This window comes from Podarcis tiliguerta (assembly GCF_965153285.1).
Source record: "Podarcis tiliguerta genome assembly, chromosome: 2".
Taxonomy (NCBI): domain Eukaryota; kingdom Metazoa; phylum Chordata; class Lepidosauria; order Squamata; family Lacertidae; genus Podarcis; species Podarcis tiliguerta.
This window is the reverse complement of record NC_139535.1, coordinates 57,452,659-57,478,283: the sequence shown is the minus strand read 5'-3', so window position 1 is coordinate 57,478,283 and position 25,625 is coordinate 57,452,659. Positions and strand designations below refer to the sequence as shown.

Sequence of the window (25,625 nt, the reverse complement as noted above, 5' to 3'; positions counted from 1 at the left end):
CTACTGCTTGTTTTTAAAGTTGCAAATCTGCATTCAGACACCGAAGGGCTTGTTTTAGAAATTATTCTTTAAATTAAAATGCGCGTTATAATTTGACAAGAAGAAAGATGTACATTCAAATACCAAACAGAAGTGTCTTCAGACAATAGTTTCTTCTTGTTCAGTTTCTGTTCCACAAAGATATATTGGGGGGGAATTAATAGGTGTTTTTGTATTCTTTAATTAACCCTACATCTGCTGGAAGTCAAGGTTTCCTGATGGTAACCACCAGTGCAAAATCCAGGTGCAAATGAACAAGCAGTTCAAAGTGGCAGCCCCTGACGCCTGGAGGTTAACCATAATTTATGTTCACCGGAAGAAAGTGAAAGATTATGTTGGTTGTGCTGAACTTGTTGATGGGCAAGAGAGACAACAAGGAGTATAACAGAAATATATGGTGTTTTCACACTTTTTGCTGTTCTACCTTGCTAAAAAGAAGAAAGAAAGAAAAGAATTAACCCTGTTTCAGGGGTGGTTTAAGCCTCTATTCAGTTCTGGAAAATATTGCACTCCTGATCTCTTAATCATCAAGAAATGCAACAAGGCTTTTTTAAAAAAATAAAATAAAATAAATAAAACTGTCCCCACACCAATTGCTGGAAAAAAGCTAGGGCAAAAACAAATCAGCCCATCTCTAGAACAAAACATTTTTCTCAGCCCTAGATACATCAGAGTGCAAGTGAGAAATAGTGTGATGTCTGAATCATGGTTTGAAAACCAGCAGACATTATTTGAGGAGGGTGTGAACCCCATGGTTTATCCAATTATGATTTGGCATGATGCTTGAATCACCAAACCCTGGTTACACTGACAGGTCTGCCTCCAAAGGTTACTGTAACATCAAGACAGAAAGCATAGATACACAGGGCTGCATCCAATTAAAATTAATGGACCTAGTTTAGTCACATCCATTAATTTTGATGGGTCTACTCAGAGTAGAACTGACATTTGATGCAAACTACAGTTTTCCCACAACCTAATATCAGCACCACCTCGAAGTTCTCAGTAATTCAAGTAAACGAATAAGCCATTTACTATGTAAGCAGGACATGTACATGTCATAGCACTGTGGAGACTTTGGAAGAGATTCAAGGGCTTCCACTATGGGGCTTTCCCCCACTCCTCCTCCCCAAGCTGAAATGCTTGCTCTGATGGGACATTGGGCATAGCTTGATGTTAAATTCTTTCCTAGAGGTTGCATCCAGCAAATCTGTCCCACTATCGTGAGGCAGAACAGAATTTCCCCTTCCTTTCCTCATCCCATACATCTCCCAGATCTGTTGCAAGTGTTCCCGCTACCCTCCAGAGCGGATTAGGCACAGGAGTGAATGGGGAGAGGTGAGAGAGGGGAAATTTTGTTAGGCAAGCAGAAGTCCTTGTATTACAACACTGAATGGTATCTAAACTTCATTGGAATACTTGTAATATATATCTGGCTCTTTTAATGCCAGCGCTATAGTGCTTTGGCTTTAAGGGCTGATTGATTTAAAGCAGTGGTTCCCAAACTGTTTGGTCAGAAAACCTACTCCCCTCATAGGATCCCTTTCTGATAACCATATTTTCACCCTAAAGTGGACTTGAAAATGAACTCTCACGTGCCAACTTGTGTTGCATTGATTTTACCATCTACCATAGCTGTCAACTTTTCCCTTTTCTTGCGAGGAATCCTATTCGAAATAAGGGAATTTGCCTTAAAAAATGGGAAAAGTTGACAGCTATGCCATCTACTGATCACAGAAATGCTACCTTTTTTAAACTGGGAATCACTAATCTATTGTAATCATGATGAATACATCTTCTCTAAGCAGTATGCAAATTATTGTATTTGCAGGTCCAAATTAAAATAAACTTGCTAGAAAATCCTATTGAAATCCCAGAACAAACTTCAGAACTGGACAAGATTATTATTTTTTCATCATTTCACATGTTAAACCTTTGCTTGTACCACATGCTGTTCAGACCTCAAAATGCAGCATCAATACATGACTCACTTAAAACAACAAAGCTTGTTTCAGTGGAAATCCCTTGAGAATCAGGCCACGTTTTTAAAAAGTGGGTAACAATACACCAGCAGCTGTTGTAAAATAACAATAGAATATAAAATCCTAGTAAGGCCAATCAAACAGAGCAAAGTTTGGAAGCAAGGGTGTGAAAATGAGAGCATATGGGTAAGGATAAAGGAAAGGATTTGCAAGATAAATTTCAGTGACCCTGCGGGTTAATTTATTGTTGAAGCTGCAAAGCAAAAAAAAGGGGGAGTTATTGGCTATGAAGGTCAGATAACTGGTTATGCCACATTAAATAGGTTACAAGATCCAGGAGTCCATGGGATTGCATGAAAATTGCCAGAAAGCCATATAAAGTCTGGTTTACCCCTTTATCGTTAATACTCTCCTAATCCTTTAGTGCAAATTTATAGTTTAGAAATGGCAACACATCTTAAAGATTAAAGGTATGTGACAAACAGTTCATGTCCCTAAATAATCAAATCACATAGCTTAGACCGGGCTCTTATCAGCCTCCCCCTCCCTCACCTTATGATTTCATAGGTAGAAAATACTTTATATCCCCTATTACATAAATGATGAATTGGACCATTGGTTATGGGCTGTTATTTGCTTGGCTGTAGTCAATATGTTTTCTTTGGAGAGGGATTTCAAAGATTTATGTCTCTTCTGGATTTATCACTTATTCCCTTAGAGCAGACAGGGAAAAGTCAAGATTGTAAGGCCATAGGCACATTTAGACTTTATAATATTGGGGAGGGGGACATTGTTGCTTTAAATAGTCTGAGGACCCTGTGCTGCATAAGGCTTTGTTGGGCAACCAGACGGCACAGAGAGAAAAAGAACATATTTATTGGGAAGTGTAAAGTATGCAAAATAAGATATTTCATTGACTATAAATTTTAATATGACTGTAGCTGTAATTGCATTAATTCTGCAGACACGGTAATAATGTACAGGTTTTAGCTCTACTGTACTACATTGTAAAAAGTTATATGAAATTAGTTACATCTTTCTGCCTTCAGGTTTACTATGTTTGGGTTTCACATGATGACTGTTTGCTTACTTGGCTGTAGTGATTTCATATCTGTATTGTCCTTCATGCTTTCCGACGTTTCTATGAAACAGCTGAATGAGATCATCCTGGGTTTTGGAACTGGGCATCATCAATATACCGATGACCCCATCTAGCAATATCTCTCCTTTGCATCAGAATCAAATGAGGTAGTAGACATGCTGAAGCAATATTGGGACCTGATTACATGATAGTCAAGAATCTGAAGCACCACCCCTACAAGATGTTGGGTAGGGCTTGGTGATGTTAGGTTTTCAATGCCGCAATGTATCACCAGCCAAACATCGTGATCTGGTGATACACCACAAAGCTGGAACAAGCTGCATTGGCCCCAGCCTGGGAGTTGAGGCACTTTCACCCTAGAGTATTATAGGCAGGGACAACACAGCTTGTTTGCGCTGCTCAGCTGGAGGGCGGGAAGGCTCCCACTTCCCAAGTGAGCGAGCCCCGATATAAATGTTATTATAAGCAAACAAGCAAATTAACTGCAACACAAACCACCGAGAAGCCAACAGAAGATGCAGGGGGGAAGAAGAAGAAGAAGAAGAAGAAGAAGAAGAAGAAGAAGAAGAAGAAGAAGAAGAAGAAGAAGAAGAATTTTTACACCCCGCCCTCCCCAGCCATAGCCGGGCTCAGGGCGGCTAACACCAGTAAAATTACAATAAAACCATAAGGGGGGGGGACCAATTTAAAATACAGGTTAAAATACAATTTAAAATGCAGCCTCATTTTAATAGAAGTCCATAGATCAAAACCATAAGGGGAGGGAAACATAAGAGTCAGACTGAGTCCAAACCAAAGGCCAGGCGGAACAGCTCTGCCTTGCAGGCTCTGTGAAAAGATGTCAAGTCCCGCAGGGCCCTAGTCTCTTGTGACAGAGAATCCCACCAAGTTGAGACCAATCATCCCAGAGCATCCCACCTAGTTGAGACCAATCTAACCACCTTCTGACTTGGGACCTCCAAGGTGTTGTCATTTGTGGACCTTAAGGTCCTCTGCAGGGCATACCAGGAGAGGCGGTCCCGTAGGTACGTAAGTGGTGACAATGACCTACCAGCACAGTGACACAGTCTGATGTGTAAGAGACTGAGGCTGCAATCCTATACTCATTTACCTGGGAGCAAACCTATTGCACTTATATAGGCCTTGCTTTTAAATAGACATATATAGGATTGCATGTGAACAGAGGAGGAAGAGAATCTCAGGAATGTTTGGGAACATTTAAGTAGCGTTTAGATCACAGTGTGTTGTTCTTTTCTCTTCAGCTTCTCTACTTGTATCACAAAGAGCAAAAATTCCCCAATTATTTTAAAAGTGGTTACATGCAACTGGAGTACATCATCTGATTAGCAGACTTTATGCTGTTAAGAGTCATTTGTTTGCCTTTAATCCTTGGTAGAACTTACAGTCTTTCTTACAGTTTTTAATGTGTAAATCTACGCAGTGTAATTTATTCTAATTGCTTCGCTTATGTTTATTTGATGCACAACAGGAGCAACAGAACAAAAGATAGAGAAGCCCTGCCTTCAACATTACCTCCTTGACTGCATGGCCTCATCCTCTTATACCATTCAATAACAAAGAACATATAAAAGAATGTATTAAAAAACCTCCACCAAATATTTACTGACCTCTGACATAATGTATCCTGTTTCTTATCCTTGGGGATGAGAGTTTGAGACTTTTGTGTTCTATTTCCTAGTAAGAAATATTTCCCCTTGTTCCAGTGAAACTGACTCCTTGTCCCCAAACCAAACTGCTACTAAAGTTGTTATTAACTATTCAAGCCTGAATGAAGAAAAAGAAAGTGGGTGGCAGTAGCACATAGCACTGAGGAACAGAGGCGGTGAGTTGTTGGAAGGGGAAGGAGAACACAACAGCAGATCCAATCTGGTGCTTCTGTCAGGGTACTTGCATTGCACAGCTCTTTCTGCTGGTATGCTCTCATGCCAGCAGGTCAGGCAACCCCACTACACCATCCACTACTGGTGCGTGGAAGACTGTAGTGCTGATGAGGCTGCGTGCTACAGTTACTCCACTTAAACTAAGTTTCCATGATGCTCTCTGGTCAAACATTGGAATGTTTTTGGTAGTTTGAAACAAGACTAATGACAGCCAGTGTGTCTCTTATTACTACTTAATCTAATCAACAAGCAGTGCTTTTACAGTGGTACCTCTGTTTACGAACTTAATCCATTCCAGAGGTCCGTTCTTAACCTGAAACTGTTCTTAACCTGAGGTACCACTTTAGCTAATGGGGCCTCCCACTGTCGCCGTGCCCCCAGTGTGTGATTTCTGTTTTCATCCTGAGGTAAAGTTCTTAACCCGAGGTACTACTTCCGGGTTAGCGGAGTCTGTAACCTGAAGTGTTTGTAACCCGAGGTGTTTGTAACCCGAGGTACCACTGCACTACCTTTACTTTTTCAAAAGAAGCCCAACATTTTTTTGATTGTACGTATTTGGATGATTAAGAAACCAGATATAGTTTCAAGAAAATGGGAAACTTTTTCATGAACAAAATTCAAAATGTCAGATTCAGTCCCGGGGGAAATATTCACAGTGTGGACTAGAACACAGAGAACTCTTCACACCCACACCCAGGTGGCTTTTATCCAGAATGTAGTATTTTGGTGTTTTGTAATTCCAATCAGTGAAAGGATTGGCTTCATGATCTTTTGAAAAGAGTGCAGGACTACGGAGATCAGAAGACTGATACGCAGAAACCTTTGCTCCACTCAGGACGCTATTTACAGAAGATAAGAAAGTGGCAGAAAACAAGCAACATTAAATTCTTTTTTGAGGTGGGGTACTGTTCTATTTTGAACAAATGAACACTCATGCAATGAATTTTTCTATATTCCACAGGAACTTGAAGTGTCTTGCTTAATATCTCCTCAGTATATTTTTGTTTTAGAATAGGATCGTCAATGTAACATAGAGTCATATTTTAATGCCAGAAGCTACTGAAAGAATATATCGCATTTAAATGAGTATGTTAAGCTTCGTGAATCATAGGGTCTAGCAACCATGTACTGAGGGACTGCCAGGTAGTTTAGGATGACCCCAGCCCAGCATTGCAGTCTCTGGAGAGCAGCAAAAACTGGAGATTTGTCCACCCAAAAATAAATTGATATGCATACCAGTTTGGTCACATGTTGTGCAGGCTTATACCAGGTGCCTAGATCAATCCTAATTTGCTGAATGGAATTTGAAAGCTGACACACGTAGGAGGTGATTCATGCTATTTAAAAAAATCTCCAACAGTTGGAAATATTTTAAAGAATTTTATAATATAATTGAATTGAATAATTGCATTTTTAAGCTCTTTAGAGTTTAAATAAAAGGGTGGGATATTTAAATGCATATATACAAACATACTTAGGTATGCATTCCCTGGAGGTTTCAGACAAACCCAAAATTAAACCAAATAAATGAATTCATTGGAAGTCGGCTCTGCTGCCAGAAAGCATTTGTGCCCAATGACATTAGCCCTATTCCCAGTCATCCTAGATGGGACTGCCTCACACCCAGTCATTCAGATTCCAAGACACACCATCTTGCATTTCCTTCAGTAAAGACAGCCTGACATAGGCATTTCTGTCAGCTCTAGTTGAAAACAGTTTTACTTCTCTTCAGCGACTTTTGTGACAGGCAAAATCCATGCAGAAAAGCAGTTCCTGTCAGGAGGTTTCATGAGTCTGTTTGTAACATAAACATCCTTCTGAAGTGCTTCCAAGGAAGGGGTGTTTGTGTGTGTGTGTGTGTGTGTGTGTGTGTGTATTCTATCACACTGTAAACCTCACGGGGAATTTAATGTAAAAAAAAGAGACTAACATTACATTTTATACAATTATGTGAATTTTAAATATGTTGTTGCTTTGTGCTAAGGCTGGCCCCTTTTAAGAGTTCACTGAAAAACAGGCACTGCTGAACACTGAAAGTATCCGAGTTCTTTTTTTCTATATTTAAATATATTTAACATCCAAATGTGAATTGTTTTGCTTTGCAAGAGACTGCGTGTGAAATGAAAGAGGTGGGGTGGGTGGGATCAAGGAACTTTTTCCCTCGAATTATTATTTTTAAGACATAACATTTCTCCTTGCATCGAGGATCTTGCTTCATAGATGCAACATGCAATTCACAGATCAAATTTCTAAGTTGTTGGCAGTTAAATGAAGGGGAGGGGGGAAATAACTTAAAATTAATGGGCCACTAGGCTTTTTTTCCTTGAGAATTTAAGCACTTAACAGTTAAAAAAAAAAAGTTTACAGCCAGGTGGCTTGAGGGGATATTTTGTTGAACACTGATTAAAAATAATTTCTTCTAAATGAGACCTAACCACAAAATGGGGCCATTAATGGATAGGGCATTTTCACCAGAAAGGAAAGTACGCCTGAATGGCTTTTGCGCTGCCCACAACCCCCAATTCTCTTTCCTCTTTTCTTTCCTCCTCTGTCCTCTTTTCTCATTCTCAATCTCAGGGTAAATAAACACCAAGTGATGCCTCACTGTTTTCAGCCAAAAACAGAGGCCAAACTCCTCTGAGAAAACATTTGGCCTCTGTGGTTTTGTAAAACGTTCCAGAACACTGAATTCACCGACAAACACTGTGGAAAAACTCCCACCGACTGGAACGCTGCTGTGGAATGTTGCAGGATCAGAACTTCCAATTGGTCCATTTCCTGTAGGCCCATAATGAGACTTGTTAAAAAAAAAAGTGTGTGGGGGGGTAAACTATGTGGGAGTTAAAAGAAGTTCTCATGGGAAAAATGAATGGCAAGAAATTCTCGCTTTAAAAGAAACAGCTAATCTGCTAGTTTGATTATTCTTCAAAATTTACAATGAACTAATAATCCTAATTAAAACCACTTGGCCTAGTTCTGTAAAGCATCATGGCTTTTTCTATGCTTCGTTTGTACACACCACAGTCTATTATTTCTCCCCCCTTCTACTGATCACTAACAAAGTGCTGACTTTGTCAGGGCGGCTGAGCTAATTTTGTGAACTCAGTGTGAAACCATAGCTAAACAAAATTGTAGTAATTTTCCTTAATTTGTAATAGTGATTGGAGTGCAAACGAAATTTTCCTCTTGGGTCAATCCTATAATTTTCAATTAACTTAAACTATTCAGCAGGTTTGCTCCAATTCTGCATTTTGTTTAAAGGGCTGGGAGGCATTTCTGAAGGTGAGACCGATAGGTGTATAAATGTATAACTCCCCCTCCCTTTTAATTTTTTGTACCCAGTCATCTGCTTGTGGATTCTTAAGTCCTCTAGACTGCACTAAGTTCCTTCTTTGTTCTGTATAAAATGGAGTACATTGTGCAAAGAAAACAAAAAGCACCACCACCACCCCGTTTATTTATTTTTTGAAGTGGATTCTAAAAAGACAATAGGCACACAACCCTGCAAAAGTTAGCCCTTGCAATAAATGGATACAGGCAGCCAAGAATGCGGAGAGCTGAAATACAAGTCCTGAGAGACAAGAGAGTTTCAAGTGCAGGCCAGCGTCTAACCTGGGAAGCCCATTTAAAAGGGATTTTGAACAAAGACAGTGCTAGGTAGCAAGAAGTCGAGGCCATAGCGGTATAGAAGGAAAACGAAGGCTGATATCCAAAGGCCCTCCCTGGAGCAGGGCCAGGGAGCCACAAGCAAAGCCCTGATATTGCCCAGCCATAGGCTCATGCCTGACCCAAATGCATTTCTAGCCTGGCAAGCTATAACGTGATGCCTAAGAGATGGGAGTTAAGGATTACCATCTTCAAGCATTGCTGCTTTACAATCTGCACTCAATCCATTGTGTTTAGGTCAGAGAGCCGTATGAACTCCACTAGGAGTGCTTTAAGGTTACCAGTAGCATGTCTTAGTAGACTACACTGCTTGTACAAATGGCCAATGGTGGTAAACACAGTGGGTTGTTCCCAAAACACAGGTGGCACTGTGCTCTAAACCACTGTGCCTCTTGGGCTTGCCGATCGGAAGGTCGGCGGTTCGAATCCCCGCAATGGAGTGAGCTCCCGTTGTTCTGTCCCAGCTCCTGCCAACCTAGCAGTTTGGCAGCACATCAGTGCAAATAGATAAATAGGTACTGCTGTGGTGGGAAGGGAAATAGTGTTTCCGTGTGCTCTGGTTTCCATCATGGTGTTCCGTTGCACCAGAAGTGGTTTCGTCATGCTGGCCACATAACCCGGAAAGCTGTCTGCGGACAAACACCAGCTCCCGTGGCCTAAAAGCAAGATGAGAGCTGCAACCCCATAGTCGCCTTTGACTGCACTTGACCATCCAGCGGTCCTTTACCTTTACCTTTTTACATGCCAAGTTTATGATCAAGGTGTATCCCCTGCCAGGTAAGTATATTACATGCCAAGTTTAAAGGGTATGCATTGTATTTCATATTTCTATTATATGGAACAAGCTTTCTCACCATACTTTCCCTTCTTCTCAGTCTATGTAAATGCACACCTGTGAAGCAGAGGCTTTTGTCTACAGAACAACTCAAATACATCAACGTCACCTAAGAAGTGGCCAACCAGAGGCCTGTGGGAAATCCCCAAGTCGGACCCAAGTACAAGAGCACTTTTCCCCCCTGTAGTTACCAGCAACTGGTAACATTACTCCTTCTGATCATGGAGTCAGAGCACAGCTATCATGGCTAGTAGCCCTTGATAGCCTTATCCTCCATGAATTTGTCTAATCCTCTTTTTAAAGTCATCCATGTTTGTGGCTGTCACTGACAGCGGTGAGAGCCAGTTCCACATTTAACCATGTGCTGTGTGAAGAAGTACTGTTCTGTTCTGAATCTTCCAACATTCAGCTTCGTTCGATGTCTTTGAGTTTTAGCGCTAGGAGACTGGAAGAAAAACTTTTCCCTAGCCCCTTTCTGCGTGCCATGCTCAGGTTCATAAACTTCTATCACGTCACCTTTTAACCACCTTTTCTTTGAACTAAAAAGTTCAAAACATTGAAACCTTTCCTCACAGGGGAGCTGCTCCATCTCCTTAAACATTTTGGTTGCCGTTTTCTGAATCTTTTTCCAACTCCACAATACCCTTTTAAAGTGAGGCAACCAGAACTGTACGCTGCATTCCAAATGTGGTTGCACCAAAGCCTACTGCAGTAACATTCAGTCTAAAAGCAGCAATGTCAGCAAAGATGGATGAAACACATCTTTTCCCATTCTGTTATGAACAGTCAAAATTAAAGCAGCCTTACCTGTGTAGATGAATCTTCCAGGTGTGCCCTTACAGAACTGCTTGGACTTGTAGGACAATGTAACTTCTACCACACCTGGGATGTGTCGGGGTGGTGTCTGAACTCTGATTGCATGAGGCGTAATAAGCTAGGAGGAAAAAAATAAGCAAGGAGGAAATCAGTGAGATGCAAAATAGTTCTTTAATAACACATTCTTCTCAGATCACATAAACAAAGGTTTGGAACGTGTAATTAACCTGTCAGTGTTTGAATACGTTTTTGAAGTAACCAGTATAAAAGCCAGTGACAACAATATTTGCAAATGTTCATCTTCCCAGTTGTAATAATATTAGCTCTGTTTTCATACATGGCAGGCATTTGCTTCTGGGTATGAAAATTGTTTGTGACACATTGCAACATTTGAATGCAGTCAACTTGCAGTTTCTATATATCCATGCATCTCAAGGAAAATAATAATAATTCAGGGCCTAGCATATGCTGGCTTCCGTAGCATATTATTGAAAATTAACAGAAAATTCCCAAGTTCTAAAATGTAGTATGTACCTCATATGACAAGAGAATAATCCAGTCGAAGTAAATTTCATTTGTGCCTCACTGACATATATCTGTGCAAGAGTGAGGGTGCACTCAGACATGGGGATTGTTATGTTAGTTTTCCTAATTACAATGCTAGTGCTTATATCCTGGATTCTAACATTTCTTTTTATACAGTGTTACCTGTTGTGTTATGGGAATGTGGCTTTTTGATCGATATACCTCCATGCCATGCTGAATTTTAAATGTTGAGAAAGAACTGTATGCTGGAATAAGACTCCAAATTTCATCATGCCAAATTACAACACACAACTCCCATTATTTTCCTGGTAAACAGGGCTGCAAACATATATTTTTTTCTGAAAGCAAAAAGCATGCAGATGAGCACTAAACTTCTGCTAGATTCCACTAGTTTTCCAGAAGTGACTTTTACATTGTGCTGTGGTCTAAACCACTGAGCTTCTTAGGTTTGCTGATCAGAAGGTCGGCAGTTTGAATCCGTGTTACAGGGTGAGCTCCTGTTGCTCTGTCCCAGCTCCTGCCAACCTAGCAGTTCGAAAGCACACCTGTGCAAGTAGATAAATAGGTACCGCTTCGGTGGGAACATAAAGGGCATTTCCATGCGCTCTGGTTTCCGTCATGGTGTTCTGTTACGCCAGAAGCGGTTTAGTTATGCTGGCCACATGACCCAGAAAGCTGTCTGTGGACAAACGCCAGCTCCCTTGACCTGAAAGCAAGATGAGTGCTACAACCCCACAGTCACCTTTGACTGGACTTACCGTCCAGGGTTCATTTACCTTTATATTATATATAACTCTTCCACTCATTCATCTCTTGGGTAAATTGCATGCATAATAAAAACACAGCACAGAGGAAAATGAAATGAAGACATAGCAAACTTAAATAAAAAGAGGAAGGTTTCAAAGAGGGTTTGGCCATGGAGAGAGGTATTGGCTGAGTGGCAAAAGCAAAGGCTTTGTATACAGAGGACCCTAGGTTCAATCCCTGGCATCCTGAGTTATAGTACATCAGGCCTGGCAGTCCACTGGGGAGTCACTGTTCATCAGATATGGAACCCGGTGGACCAGTGGTCTGACTCAGTATAAGATAGCATCATCTCTGCCCAAATTCATTCTCATTTTACAGCGTGGCATATACAGTGGTACCTCATGTTAAGTACTTAATTCATTCCAGAGGTCCGTTCTTAACCTGAAACAGTTCTTAACCTGAAGCATCACTTTAGTTAATGGGGCCTGCTGCTGCTGCCGTGCCACCGGAGCATGATTTCTGTTCTCAACCTGAAGCAAAGTTCTTAACCCGATGTAATATTTCTGGGTTAGCGGAGTCTGTAACCTGAAGCGTATGTAACCTGAGGTACCGTAACAACAGCAGCAGTTGGTGGGGTGGCAAAAAGGCAGCACAGAATTGTGCTCCTGATTTCCTAGGCAGCATCGTTGCCGCTTCCCAAAAGGAACAGAGGTGAAGCATAGGAAGATCAGTCTAGTGTAGGTACACTGATAGCACCATTGATTGGCTTTGCCACTACACCTGCCCCAAGCTGAGCTCTCTGCACATTGCCATTCCCCCCTTGTAAGCAGCAGCAAAGCTCACTGTTTGGAAGCCAGATGCACCACACCACGCCGCTTGTGGTGCCACACCAATCACTGCTGCATAACATCATAATGCCAGGGCGGGATGATGACGGATGGGAAAGCAGAGTGGTAAGAGGGCACAGAAGAAGAGCTGTGTTGTTATCGACAGCTTCATCTCATAATCAAAGGGAATGGTTTTACTAGCCCTCTCCAATCCCAGTGCTTTGAGGGAGGGAACAGCTTTGCAACAGCCAAACTCTAAGCGCCAGGATGAAGAGTTCCTTTATGACTGACAGCTTTAAATTGTAATCAGAGAGAATGATTTCACCCAGGAAAACAAATCTTTCAGTTCTTCCCACTCCAAAATCAAATTTAAAGGTTCCCAGAACAAAAACACCTGGGCTTATTTGTCTGCCATTCTTACCCAGAAGCAACTCTCTCCTGTCTGCAATTTTCAGACCAATTGCCCATTAAACACCAGGGAAGATGAAGTGATTCCTTTTTTACCCACTCCCAACTGTAATGGCTGCCTTTGCAGGGGAAAAAGTACAGCTATCCTTTTGCATTTTTGCATGATTCTTGCCCTCAGAAGGAGTGACCTTGCCTGCAAATGTCATCCAATTGTAGCCTTTTTTTTTTTTAAGCGAGACTTTATTCCTTTTTGGAAAGAAAACAAGCAGACTTGGACCCCTGAGCTGAACTGGGCAGGCTTCAAATTGGTTCCAGCCAAATCAGGCTGTTTTATGAAGCACTTTGGGGGTGGGGGCGTTCAAATGAAATCTTGTGATCAGTGAAACCCCCTGGTGTGTGGGGGTGTAAATATGTATATGTGTGTATATGCGTCTGTATGTGTGCAAATTAATATCTCTGCAGCTTCCATATGTCTGTCCCCAATTTAATTCTCTTTCAACATCATTTCATCCATTTCCCAATAAAAACATGTTGGTTCCCATGAAGAAACTGACATATTTATGGTACATTGTTGTATAGTGTTAAGGTTGAAAAGAGTTCAGCAGATTTGCTGGAAGGTTCTTTACGATCACGCTCCCTCATTCTCTTTTAAGTAAATATGTTAAACAAAAACTATAGTTTTAAAAACACAATTAAATATAGATTTTTGTCCAGGCATTCTGGCCACGAACTTTCTATCAAACTGTTGACATTTAGTTTATTTTCCACTGGAGGTTACAGAAAGGGGTAAATCTGAAAACCGCTCCTCCCCCTCCCCCCACTTCCTGTGTTGAAATTTTGAATGGATTCTTATAAATCATATACACCTCCCCCCAGCAGTGCTTCAGGAATGCATGTGTAGGAGTAGCCACTAATGATGCAGGTGTATCAATAGGCTAAGTCACAGCCCAGACATTTAAACTGCTATAGGAACCCCAAAACCTGAGACATAACCCCTAGGTACTAGTTCTCTCTTTTTTAATGTCACAAATCCTTAAGCACTTAAGTTTGTGCTACATCCTTTCACTGTATCAAATGTGATGCAATGGAACATTTATCTGCTCTAAGCAGCCTACCACTATTTTGTAGTAACTGCTACAGTTTTTCTGTACACACTAACATAACTGCACTTGCCTGCTGCTAGACTATCTTTCCTCCCATTACAGGACCATTTACTACTAACTGCTCTGCGGATACAAATCCAGGACAGAGAAAAAAGGCAGGTGAAGTCAACATCTGGCACTTACTCCAGGTAGACTAATTCTTTTTATTTATTTTTCAAAGGTGTGGTGTTTAATATATGCATTACATTCTGTAAAGCTGTGAGCAACTACGAGGACTTAGTCAAAAAAGCAGAATATAAATCTATTTAAGAAAATAAAGTGAGTTACTAAGACATAAAAGAAATGAGAATATCGAACGAGGTTCGAATCAAGCACAACAGCACCTCTCCCTTCTGGGGTTTTTAAGTAAACTTAAAACTTTTTAAGATGTTATGCTTGTCATCTGTTTCATATAAATTCTCTTAAATCAGTTGGAACATGAAGCGTATTACAGGGCTTAAGAATAGCAAGACGTATGTTGCTGCTATCATTTTAAGAACCCAAAGTATATTGGTCATTGCATCAGTAACAAGTTCGTAAGCTACTCCAATTATTTTTCTTTTGCCTACTGTAACTGCATCCTATGGAGCTGTTGGTCATATTGAGATGCATTTTTTAAAAAATGTTGTTAGTTCTAGATAATTTGTCTTGAATGACAAAAGTATTGACAGCTTGTTAGAAATTCATTTGAGTTACTGTGCAAAAGTGAAATGTACCAACAGCCTCATTGTTCTGTTGGTTGAAATTAGTGTACTTAACATCCACACCAGCAGTGTGCTATGCAATACGTGTAATGCAGAGAAGTACAGCAATTGCCCCACAGTTATTAAATTCCTTTCCTGGAGTCTTGCCAAATACTAACGGAGCCTCTTTCAGACACACTATGAGACCTCTTCATTTTGGCTGGCTTTTGGCTTCAAGATTTAAGCTCTCAATTGGGCTGAGGCTTTATGTCTTATTTGGTCTGACATTATCAGGATTTTTCTGTGTACTTTTATTATTTTAACCGTTCCCTATTTCTGTGGATGGGGAAGGCTTGTGCTTTAAATATAATCCATAAATAAAAGAATGAATGCATGAACATAAGTAATTTCAGCAGCTGGAACCATGAGGAAGAAGAAATTTATCAACATAAATATAATGAAAAAAGACATGTACTTTCAAAGCACATGCTTTTAGTTCTGCAGAACAATTAGCACAGGTCTTAATGTTTAAACCCAAAACAGATTAAGGATTTTACCTTTTCGTGACATTTGTAAACAGCCATATGCCTATCTCCCTTTTCATTCTTCTTCTTATTATTAACATTTATATCCCACTTTTCTTCCACTGAAAAGGCAGTCTCCCATCAAGGCATGGATAAAACCCAGATTTGTTTCACTGGAACCACCTGGAACCACTTCTTACAATTCCCCAAATTTCTGAAGCCCAGAATATGTGAGAGGCAGCACAATGGCACTAATGTCAGAAGTACCCAAATTCAAAGATTGCTTTATCAGTGACGATTTTTGTGGTCTTAGACCCTAATCTGCAACATGAGGAGAACTAGAGGCCTACAGCAAATGTTTAGACTGTCCATTTCCAACATATACAATTCTTCCATTCCAGCTACCTAATCAGTACCCTAATGGAGAATGTCTCTGTGGGCTACTTTGGATATAATTATTTTGGCTTCAAAAACTTTATGCATCCTCTCAGTTTCACTAGGATCTCTCTCCCCAACAACAAGACTTTTACCCTGTCTTGCCCACTTCAAAACGAGCGAAAAATATCAAAAATAGTTTTAAAACAAATCACTAAAATAAATGTATATAGCTAACAAAAGTTAAACAGAGAAAGGGTGACAGATAAAAAAAGAAGCTATGCTTTCGTGCTCTTAAGCATAAAGGGATAGTGTCCCTGCAGTCCTCATCTTACAAGAGAGAGTCAACATTTTCTGAGGTTTAATCAAGGCTGCCAAATAATCTGGTCTTGGGACTGAAATTATTTGCTTGTTTATGCCATTGTATATACAATTGTTGTTTATGTATGAACGACATAATTCAAGTGAATAACCTGTTCCTCTTTCTTTAAAAAAACCCTCAAAGAATTTTTAAAATAATTTTCATTATGGCAGTTGAAGATTAATTGAAAGCCCTGGCCTGAAGTATCTGTATTTCTGCACACAATTAATGTGACAAATTATGTTCCGACGTACTTCCCTGAGTGAGAAAGGCTGTAATTATGTTATGAGAGCCTATAACTGAAATGTATGTTTAAATAATAAATACGTGTTTCCAAAATCATTTTAAATCTACATATTTAACATGCATCTCAATCCTCAAAGTGCTGTGCTAGCAAAAGTCCTATTTTCTTCAATGGCACAGACACCAGTGCAGAGTCTCAATAAATGGCTTGATAATCAGCTTCCATTTCATGCCTATAAATACTGCAATTACAAAGCTTGAATACATGCAAAATACATTAAAATTACAATATTTGCACTGCAAATTGCTTATGGTGTGTGCCTTACAGCAGCAAGACTATTTCAGAATGAACACTTGAGAGCTCATGTCCTTTGTTTCTCAAATGCACATGTAAAATATTAATTTAGATCTAAAGGGGGAGGTCTAAATAAAGGTGCTTTTAAAATTTATCCCCTGCAGTTAACTGTATTGGATCAATTCATTTCGGAGTGTAATGTAAACTGGGTGAAACTGATTCTTAGCCCTTAAAAATGCTGTACCCCAATGCCAATATTTTCAATAGACTTAGAAATATGGAAGGGAAGTATAAAAGAAATTAATCTTTTAAATGAAAGTTCCATACCTCTGAAGAAAGAAACAGATTACTTGTTTTGTTTGTGGGGGGAGCTCCCTGAATGACCACATGGCACCTTGGAAGAATCTTGTTTATTTAAGCATCATGGTGAAGCATCTCTTGCAGCCAATGGCACAGCTGCCAATGCCTTATTGGTCAACCAAATTTCCATGAAGAAAATAAAGATGAAGTTCACATCTTTATTGGTACCTACTGTAAAATGATCCCTCATACTTTTCAAGAACCAAAGACCAAACTGCAAAACTGCTGTGGCAACCATAAAAATCAAAGAAATGTTGTCTTCTTGGCTAGACCTTAAGTAACATATGATCAAATGCTTATTCATTTGAGAGCCAGCTCAAACATACAGGCACTCACATGTTGCAATCGTCACTTGGAATGATACCACTTCAGAATGGGGCATTATGAATATAAGAAGCCTTATATACTGAGTTGCATCATTGGTTCATCTAGCCCAGTGCTATCTAGAAATGGCGCCCAATGTCTTAAGCATAACTCATTCCCTGCACTAATACCTGAGACACTTCAACAGCAGATTCTGGGGAATTAGCCTAGGATGCTTTTCATGCAAAGGATATGCTCTACCACAGAAGTATGGCTTCTCCCCTAAGTGCATGTCATACATTTCATTGCAATTTTATATATGCTGGAAGCCACCCAGAGTGGCTGGGGAAACCCAGCCAGATGGATGGGGTTTAAATAATAAAGTTGGTTTTGTTATTATTATTATTAAGCCTTCTTCTCATCTTGGTATAGTTTCTCCATTCACATTGAATTCTCCTTTGTCACAGCAAACGGGTGAATCCATCAATTTCGCTTTCAATTTCTTACTTTTCCAATCTTAAATCCAGTACTCTACATTTCCACATCATTTTGCAATTTTAAAAAAATGCATTTTAGTGAATTTCTCCTAATATTCACATTTGTGTGCAGTTTTGCAACAGATACAATTTCTGCAAAGGAATGTCCCCCAAAATAATGCATTTTTGTTATGTTATCTTAACTGACAAATGCATTTTAATACACATTCTACCCCAATGTATACACTTTTTATATATCACTTGGCTGAAGAACTGCATTGCAAAATTCAAAGAAGTGCGAATTTTGGAAGATGGTTGTTTTGATTCTCAGATTGTTGTTGTTGTTGTTTTAAAAAATGCTAATTAGTTACGTTCTCCTTTAAATCCAAACTGAATCTTCCTCATTCCTAGAACAGCTTCGCTACACTCTCCTGCCATTTGAAGCTTGACAATTTTTTGCAAGACTCAATACGTGTGTGTGTGCTGGGGATGTTCTTCTAATAATTTGTTGGCACATGAAGATCTCCCACATCAGAGATGATTGTAGATTGACAGTAAGCCTTTTCCTTACTAGTTCTCCAGATGTGGAAGATCTTGACATAAGAGGCACTCAAACAAATTATCTATTATATCACATGAGCATCTACACATTTCAATTGCCTCTAAAGCTGCCATTTTCAAATCACTTTTTGTGAAGTAGTCCCATTATAGTCCAACAACTGCTATTGGATTAAGTAATGTCACCACTGACATGGCCACAAATTTGTGGCATAAATTGATGGGAAATAGAAAAGGAAGGAAAATGTCAACAAATGAGTAGAGAAAATGACTAACTAAGGTATAGATATTGCAGCACAAAGAATATAAAGTCAGTGGCCCCATTCACACACCATGCTAAGCCCAACCATGTTTTAGCACAAACATACAGGATCTTGAAGAGGAGGTCACAACTAGCTTGCTCCTCCCCAGTTGTTCAGCTGCCGCGTTGATCTTAGCCATAGTTTAGTAAGTCATTTGGATGGCTTAGTAAGTCATCTGGAATATGGTTTGGTTCTTTTGGACAAACAACAAGCAATAAATCATAGGACCAACTTTGGCTATAGTTCATGGCTAGTCTGGAGAGCGCTAAACCATAAGCCAGGGTTCAGATGACACACTAAATCAAGCTATGGCATAGCATAGCACAATGCAACAGAGGAATGACCAGGGAGCAGCAAAACAGTTATGAGTTCCTCTCTTGGGGCCTGCATACTTGCACATTCACACTAAACCATGGTTTGCCAAAACGAGTTGTGCAAACCAGTGCCTAGTTAAAAAAAAAGAAGAATTATAATTAAGCGCTGGATTGTTTTATTCATGTTCAGGCAAATTAGGGTAACTGAGACTACCAGTGGGTTTTTTTTGGGGGGGGACTGTGACATAGATTATTATATTTTAGAATGTCAATAGACTGACTAGAAATGATAATGTGAACAAGGACAGTGGCACTATATTTGTGCCAAGGGTTGCTCTAGTGCTTTTATATAAAATGGGAGGAATAAGGAAATCTTTCTCATTGTTACTGCAATAGAACAGGGCCTAAAAGAAAGAAAGCTGGCTATAAACTAGACAAAGTTACTGGATATTAATGTGCAGACAACACCTACCTCACTCCAGACCAGCATGGTGCCGAATATGACCTGTAACCCATCAAAGAAATTGTCTCCTATGATGATGACAGTGGCACCTCCTGTAGTCCATCCTTCACTTGGACTGATGGCTTTGATACATGGGGTAGCTGCTTTCCAACACACATGAAAAAGAAGTATTCGGCTGTTAGAACAAGATTTTAATGATAGAAGACTTGAGAGGGGGAAGGGGAGGAAAAGCTTTGATTTTCTTTCTCCTATACTATGATGCAGGTTCTAGAGAGAGAGATCTCTCTACTTTGTGTGCGAGAGATCCCAAACCAGATCTTTGAAAAGGGAATGTTTGCCATTAAAATTTTATTTTGTTTCCATTGTTTCTCTTGAGAAGATAATCGTGTTTGGCAGGCCATAGAAAGAAAATAGCAGCATTGCTGGCGGAAGCCTGACTAGAGAATAGAGCACATTTTTGTAACACTGAATTCAGGTCTCCACAAAACATGATCCTGGGCTGTCTTTGAGTTCCATTATAACAAAGCTCAAATTTTATTTGGAGAACATACTGTGTCTAGAGTGTTCCTTGTGTCGTGGAACCATTTTATCCAATTAATAAGTTTTATAAAATCATTTTTGAATTTTGTTAGCATGATATTGCACAACCAATATGGTGTCATGTATTAGCAGTCGTCTGCTAATTCACATTTGTGAAAGAATTAGATGCTTTAAAATGTTCCATTACTTTAATACCATGAAAGAAAGCAGCAGCGCTACACTTATCATAGGTTACCTATGCCTGAATTTCTCCCCACTGTTATAAAAACAACATGCCCCTTGAGTCCATAGTTGTATGTAGTTGATCAATCTTTTAAGGGAAGTAATTCTATGGGGAATTTTTTTTTAATGGGCACAAGAGTCCATTGCAAATTCCACCTAAGTTTTCTAGCCTTGACACAACGGACTTGCCCAACCCTTGCTCCAATGGTAAAACGGACTAGCAAGACCAGCCTCCCATGATATATTCTCTATAATTCTTTGTGCCAAGCTATGAGGCTGTGGGTGAGTCCACAGGTGGAGGCTGGAAGTGAGCAACCGACCATCACTTTTCTAAAGGGCTTGCAAAAAGGCTTGAAATAATGTATCTAAAGAGAGATGGGCCCAGAGGCAACTGACAAATTAGAGAGTTTCCCTCAGTCTGGCCTTTCTAATCTTGTTCACTGACTGAGCAGATTTCATTGCTTTCCTTGAATCCCAAATTGGGGGAGATTCACAAGACTTGGTCCTTTGGTGGTGGGCTAACTCAGTGACTGCACAGTTTTGATGTGCCAAGACTCGGAAAAGATTCATGAGTTTGATCCTTTTGAGGAGGATTTAGAACTATGCAGCTCCTGTATGAAACAGTGGTTGTTGTTTTAAAAAACATGGATTTTGAACAATTTGTCTGTTGAATGGAGTTGACAAAAGTATTTGCCGGGTTGGTAGTTCCTATCACAAAGTGAAAACTGAAGGTTGTGAAAATCTGGCACATTCCCCTTCACCTCATGCATGAACCTCAGAATAAGAAAATAATAAGAAAATATCGGGGGAATAATTGTGTAAATTTATTTCAAGGGGACTTTGCACACACACTTTTTTGTGTAATGCAAGCTAGAAGGGACATTTCTATTCCCACTCGCCTTTTCTGTGCATCTATGCTGTGCTTCCTCGACTTGGTACCATCTGGAAGTTATGGACTACAACTCCAATCAGATCCAGCCAGTATGGCTGTGCTGGCTGGGGCTGATGGGATTTGTATTCCAAAGTCATCAGTTTGGCAAAGATTGTTCTATGAAATTCCTGAATTTGTATGTAAAAACCTGGTGCAAAGGGAGCATTCAAACTCTCTGCCTTGCATGCAATTAATTTGTGCAAGTTCAACTAGCCAGCTCTGAATGGCGGATGGTTGAAATCGCACAAGCTAACTGTGCGTAGGATGTGATCTTATTGGATCCTCCTTGGAAGCTTTCCCCAGCCATTGTAAGGCAGGGTGGCGATTCCCAATCCTTACACATCAGATCAGGGTGGAGAAAACCACCCTTGTTTTCAAGGCTCAGGCGCTTCCCTCAGTGGTTCCTATGCACTACCTGTCTGAACATCTCTCCAAATATCAGTCCTTTGAAGCTTTTACCAGGCACATTCTGAGCAGCAGTTAGCACCAGGAGTCAGATAAGAACCAAAAGAAATGCTTTTGATTTCTGACTAATTTTTCAAGCAGTTTAAAGGAAGAGTTTATCTTTTCCAATATGAAACTTTCAACAGGAATATGAAGATTCTCAACAATTTACCTCACCCTTAGTTTGATGCATGCATAATTAACATGGCATGTATGAATTTTATCCAAATAAAAATGGTCTCAAGAGGAACATGCCAGAGGGTCCTGGATTCAAATCCAGGCCATCCTGGGTAGCCTTGAGCAAGTTTCTCCCTCCCAGCCAAAGACCCTTGGTAGAAAAATTAAATAATACAGATCCACTACATGGGACTGTCCAGAAGATAGATCACTTTGATTTCAATGCACTTGAGCACACTCAATTATGGGTTGGATGTGTTCAACTCTGTGTTCACCATCTAGAGGCAACTGGTTGAAAGTTATTTGCAGTTATCCATCAATATTTTGGGGAGCAGCATGAAATATATTTAGAATTTGAATTTGTACAGATTGGTAGCATGACAAGGCAGCTAAAATGTATTTGTTTAAAAACAGTGAAAAACATTTTTCCCAGTAATGCCATCTGCTAAAGTATAGGAGGACCTTAGATGTATACTGTACGAGTGCTACTGTTGTTTCTATTTACGTATTAAGACTATTGCTTTGGCTAAGATTTCATACAAGATTTTGAGGTTTCTAAAAATGTCTGCCTAGTCCCTAGTCTGCCTTCTGGGAAATCTGGTCCTACTGCCTGCTCAAAAAGGGGAGTGAAGAACGGAAAGAAGCCCTTTCCATCCATTAGACAGCATCAAGCTTTGCACCTCAAAAAATGAGCTAACGAAAGGAATCTTACAACACTACAGTCAAGGAATTGCTACATATACACTCACCTAACTTTGATATGTCTACGCTGGACTTGCATTTCACTCATAAAGCCATGCATGCATTAAAAACTCAAGAAAGCTTCTCACTTTTTTTTTTTTTTAATAGCTCAACTCATGGTGCTGGGCTTACAGCTAATAAAAGCAGTTTAAAAATATCGCCCCACGCCCTCCAAGGAATCAAATGCTCTGATTAAATCAGAGCATGGATAAAATTAAAATTGCTTCTCAATTACACACTTCCTGATGGTACATGCACACACCCCACCACATAAGCAAACTTTAACCAATATTCCACATGTCTCGGTGGGAGGGGGATATTTTCTAGAAATTTACAAATAATTCATAGTTCAATGAGCACAATGAAACCTGCCATTCTCTCCCTTTCTCCTTGGAGAGGAGATTATTAGCAGCAGGAGGAAAGGAGGTATGTTGACTGTTTTCCTCCTTTTTAACAAAAGGGAAGGCATGGATGTAAAAATAAGGTTAACAGGTTCCAGGGTTTCAGGATTTTAGTCCCTTCTCACATCTGCAGGATAAATGAAATCTCAGGATGAGTTCTGGCTTAACCTCCATTGCATGTCCCTTAGTCTCCATGCCAGGCACAGCCAGGTCTTCTCCTGACCCACCAAGTGCCGTCACCACCCCACCACCCCACTTTTATTAGCTCCTCATTAAACCCATTACTAAAGCACCAATTCATCACTTTCAACTCCATGCCTCTGGAGGAATAAAGCCTTCCAGTTGCCTCCATCTTTTTGTTGACAGTGAAGAACTCCAAATGCTATCATGGCAGGCTGAATTATCAACAAGATAATCTATCCATTCACTCTTCACTCCATGGTGGGCTAGTATCTTCAGGGATAGTTTTAAATTTTAAGTATCACCCTGAAATTTTATCCCCCCCATATCCAAAACAAAATGGTGTCTTCCTTCTTCAATGCAAGCAGGCAACTGATGGGGGGGGGGGATTCAGTATGAAAATAGAGACGCCTCCTTCCTACCCTCTCTCAGAACCACTTATTAACAAGATTGATGCTGACCAATAAGACAATGCAATAAATAAACAGAGGCAGGAAGAAGCTAGAAATCATTGAAATAAAAATTTGGTACAAAAGACATGTTTTTTAACAATGGGTATGAAAATTATATATTTGTTATTGAACTGGGAAAACAGTCAGCGAATTCTGTAGTAAAACAGTAGAATAGGAAGCCCAGCTGTCTCAATCTGGAAGAAGCTGCAGGCTTTCGTGGAAACCAGGATGACGACAGGCAAACTCTTCTCTTTTGCATCCCAACTATGAGCAAATTCACATGGCCATTTAGGGCAAAACCAGACATGCAGCTATATTTTGTAATAAAATCTAATCTAATCTGCATCTCAGTGAAGTTGGATAATATGTGATGTAATAACATAAAGCTGTGTTTGTAGAGGACAGCCTTTCAAGAAAAGGAAAAATGCTTAGTGAAAGGACTTCTTATCAGCCACTGTTGCAAAAGAGGAATTGTTTGGACATATTGTCCACAGAAGATTGTTTAGGAAACCTTTCCCAAGGGCTTGTTGTTAACTGGGACATCTTTGAAAAAGACTTGATGGTCAAAATGGATCTATACCAGTTGTTTGGTAGTTTTATGATTCATTGTCCTATTTTTGTTCTTTGAAGGACTCTTTGAAGCATTTGTGGGTCTTATTCTTGACTGTGTCTAAGGGAGACTTTAAGCCTTTCCTCTTCACCTTTGTGGTGACCCCAACAAAAATGACCTCCCAGCTGCTACTCGCATAACCAAATGAAGGCTTTCCTTCTTTTGCATATTGCAGCTTCAGGAAGAACAGGGCAGGGTGGAGGGCACAGCAAGACGGAAACCTACAATCCCACTGAGGGCCCTCCTGCAGCTGCTATTCAATGTGCAAATTACTTGCATTCAGATAATTAACACCATGTCTAATTTGACCCTAGTTAACATTTTTGACATGGTTATTGGTCTTGGGATAGCAGCTCAAAACATCCTAATCCGACACACCATCTAGAGCAGTGATGGCCAAACTCGGCCCTCCAGCTATTTTGGGACTGCAATTCCCACCATCCCTGACTACTGGTCTTGTTAGCTAGGGATGATGGGAGTTGTAGTCCAACAACAGCTGGAGGTCTGAGTTTGGCCATTACTGATCTAGAGCAGTGGTTCCTAACCCCTACCATATGCAACCCATGGGTCCACATTTACTTGACATGGTGACTTGTCAGTTTATTTTCACATGATTTTTGTACCTTTAGGTCCTTGGTGGCCATTGGTTTTGTGCATTTTAGCTGCAGGTTTGTCTATTAGTTACTTGAGACATTCAAGCAAAAATGAAAAAGCTTTTGATACCCACCCCGCTTGTGGGCCATGAACGACAAGTTGGGGAAATACTGCTCTAGATGAGACCCTAGAGGACTCTCTCAGAAGTATGTCCACATCACATCAAAATTTATTTATTTATTATATTTATCAGCAGCTTTATTATATTTATCAGCAACACAATGTTCTTTGAGTGGTGAACAAATAAGGCAACAGCTTAACAAGATCATAGGATCCAATCAAATAAACACTAAAAGCCAATAACCTAGGCAGCGCAGAGCAACTCTAAACTTTCACACTGACAGAAAAATGCAAGAGCAATCTCTTAAGCAGAGATGGTTCTACCATCTAGCAGAATGAGGCAGGCAGCTCAGTCAGTAGGTTGCGGGGGGCAGCCGAGGCAGCCCCTGCACCCAGCTGTTCTTCCTGAGCTCCCAGCTATTCCCTACTGCTGAAAAGCAGAGCTGTGTGCCACAAGGTACAACTCCTATACAGTCCAAAGTTACCAGTGGCTGAATCTCCATTGATGCTAGCCAGCAAAACCTCTTAAAGCAGGGTATTTGGGGAGGGGGTAAGATGGGGACAAAACTGAGCTATCCAAGAATCCACTGGGTTTTTAAGTCAGTCTAGCCACTGGCAAGTTGTTTGTTTGTTTGTTTGTTTGTTTGTTTGTTTGTTATTGCTGCTGCTACTGCTACTATTAATTTATGATTGACCTTCTAAACCATGGGTAGGAAAACTAAGGCCTGGGGGCCAGATCAGGCCCAATCGCCTTCTAAATCTGGTCTGCGGACAGTCTGGCAATCAGCATGTTTTTACATGAGTAGAATGTGTCCTTTTATTTAAAATGTATCTCTGGGTTATTTGTGGGGCATAGGAATTCGTTCATTCCCCCCCCCTTTCAAAATACAGTCCAGCCCCCCACAAGGTCTGAGGGAGAGTGGACTGGCACCCCTGCTGAAAAAG

At 40.2% G+C, this 25,625-nt stretch overlaps 1 protein-coding gene across 8 annotated transcripts in view; it reads right to left on the bottom strand.

Annotated features, from left to right (window-relative positions):
- The window catches only part of EBF1 (EBF transcription factor 1), a 370,285-nt gene that overhangs the window by 67,656 nt on the left and 277,004 nt on the right, over window positions 1-25,625 (bottom strand). For 4 of the 8 annotated variants that reach the window (XM_083423165.1, XM_083423169.1, XM_083423167.1 and 1 more), the window contains exons 9-10: window positions 19,278-19,411; window positions 10,333-10,459 (exon numbers count right to left, since the gene is read on the bottom strand). In XM_083423165.1, coding sequence (XP_083279291.1) covers window positions 10,333-10,459; window positions 19,278-19,411 — 261 coding nt within the window. The remainder of the gene's footprint in view (window positions 1-10,332; window positions 10,460-19,277; window positions 19,412-25,625) is intronic. The other 4 variants (XM_083423166.1, XM_083423170.1, XM_083423168.1 and 1 more) reach the window with 1 other exon arrangement.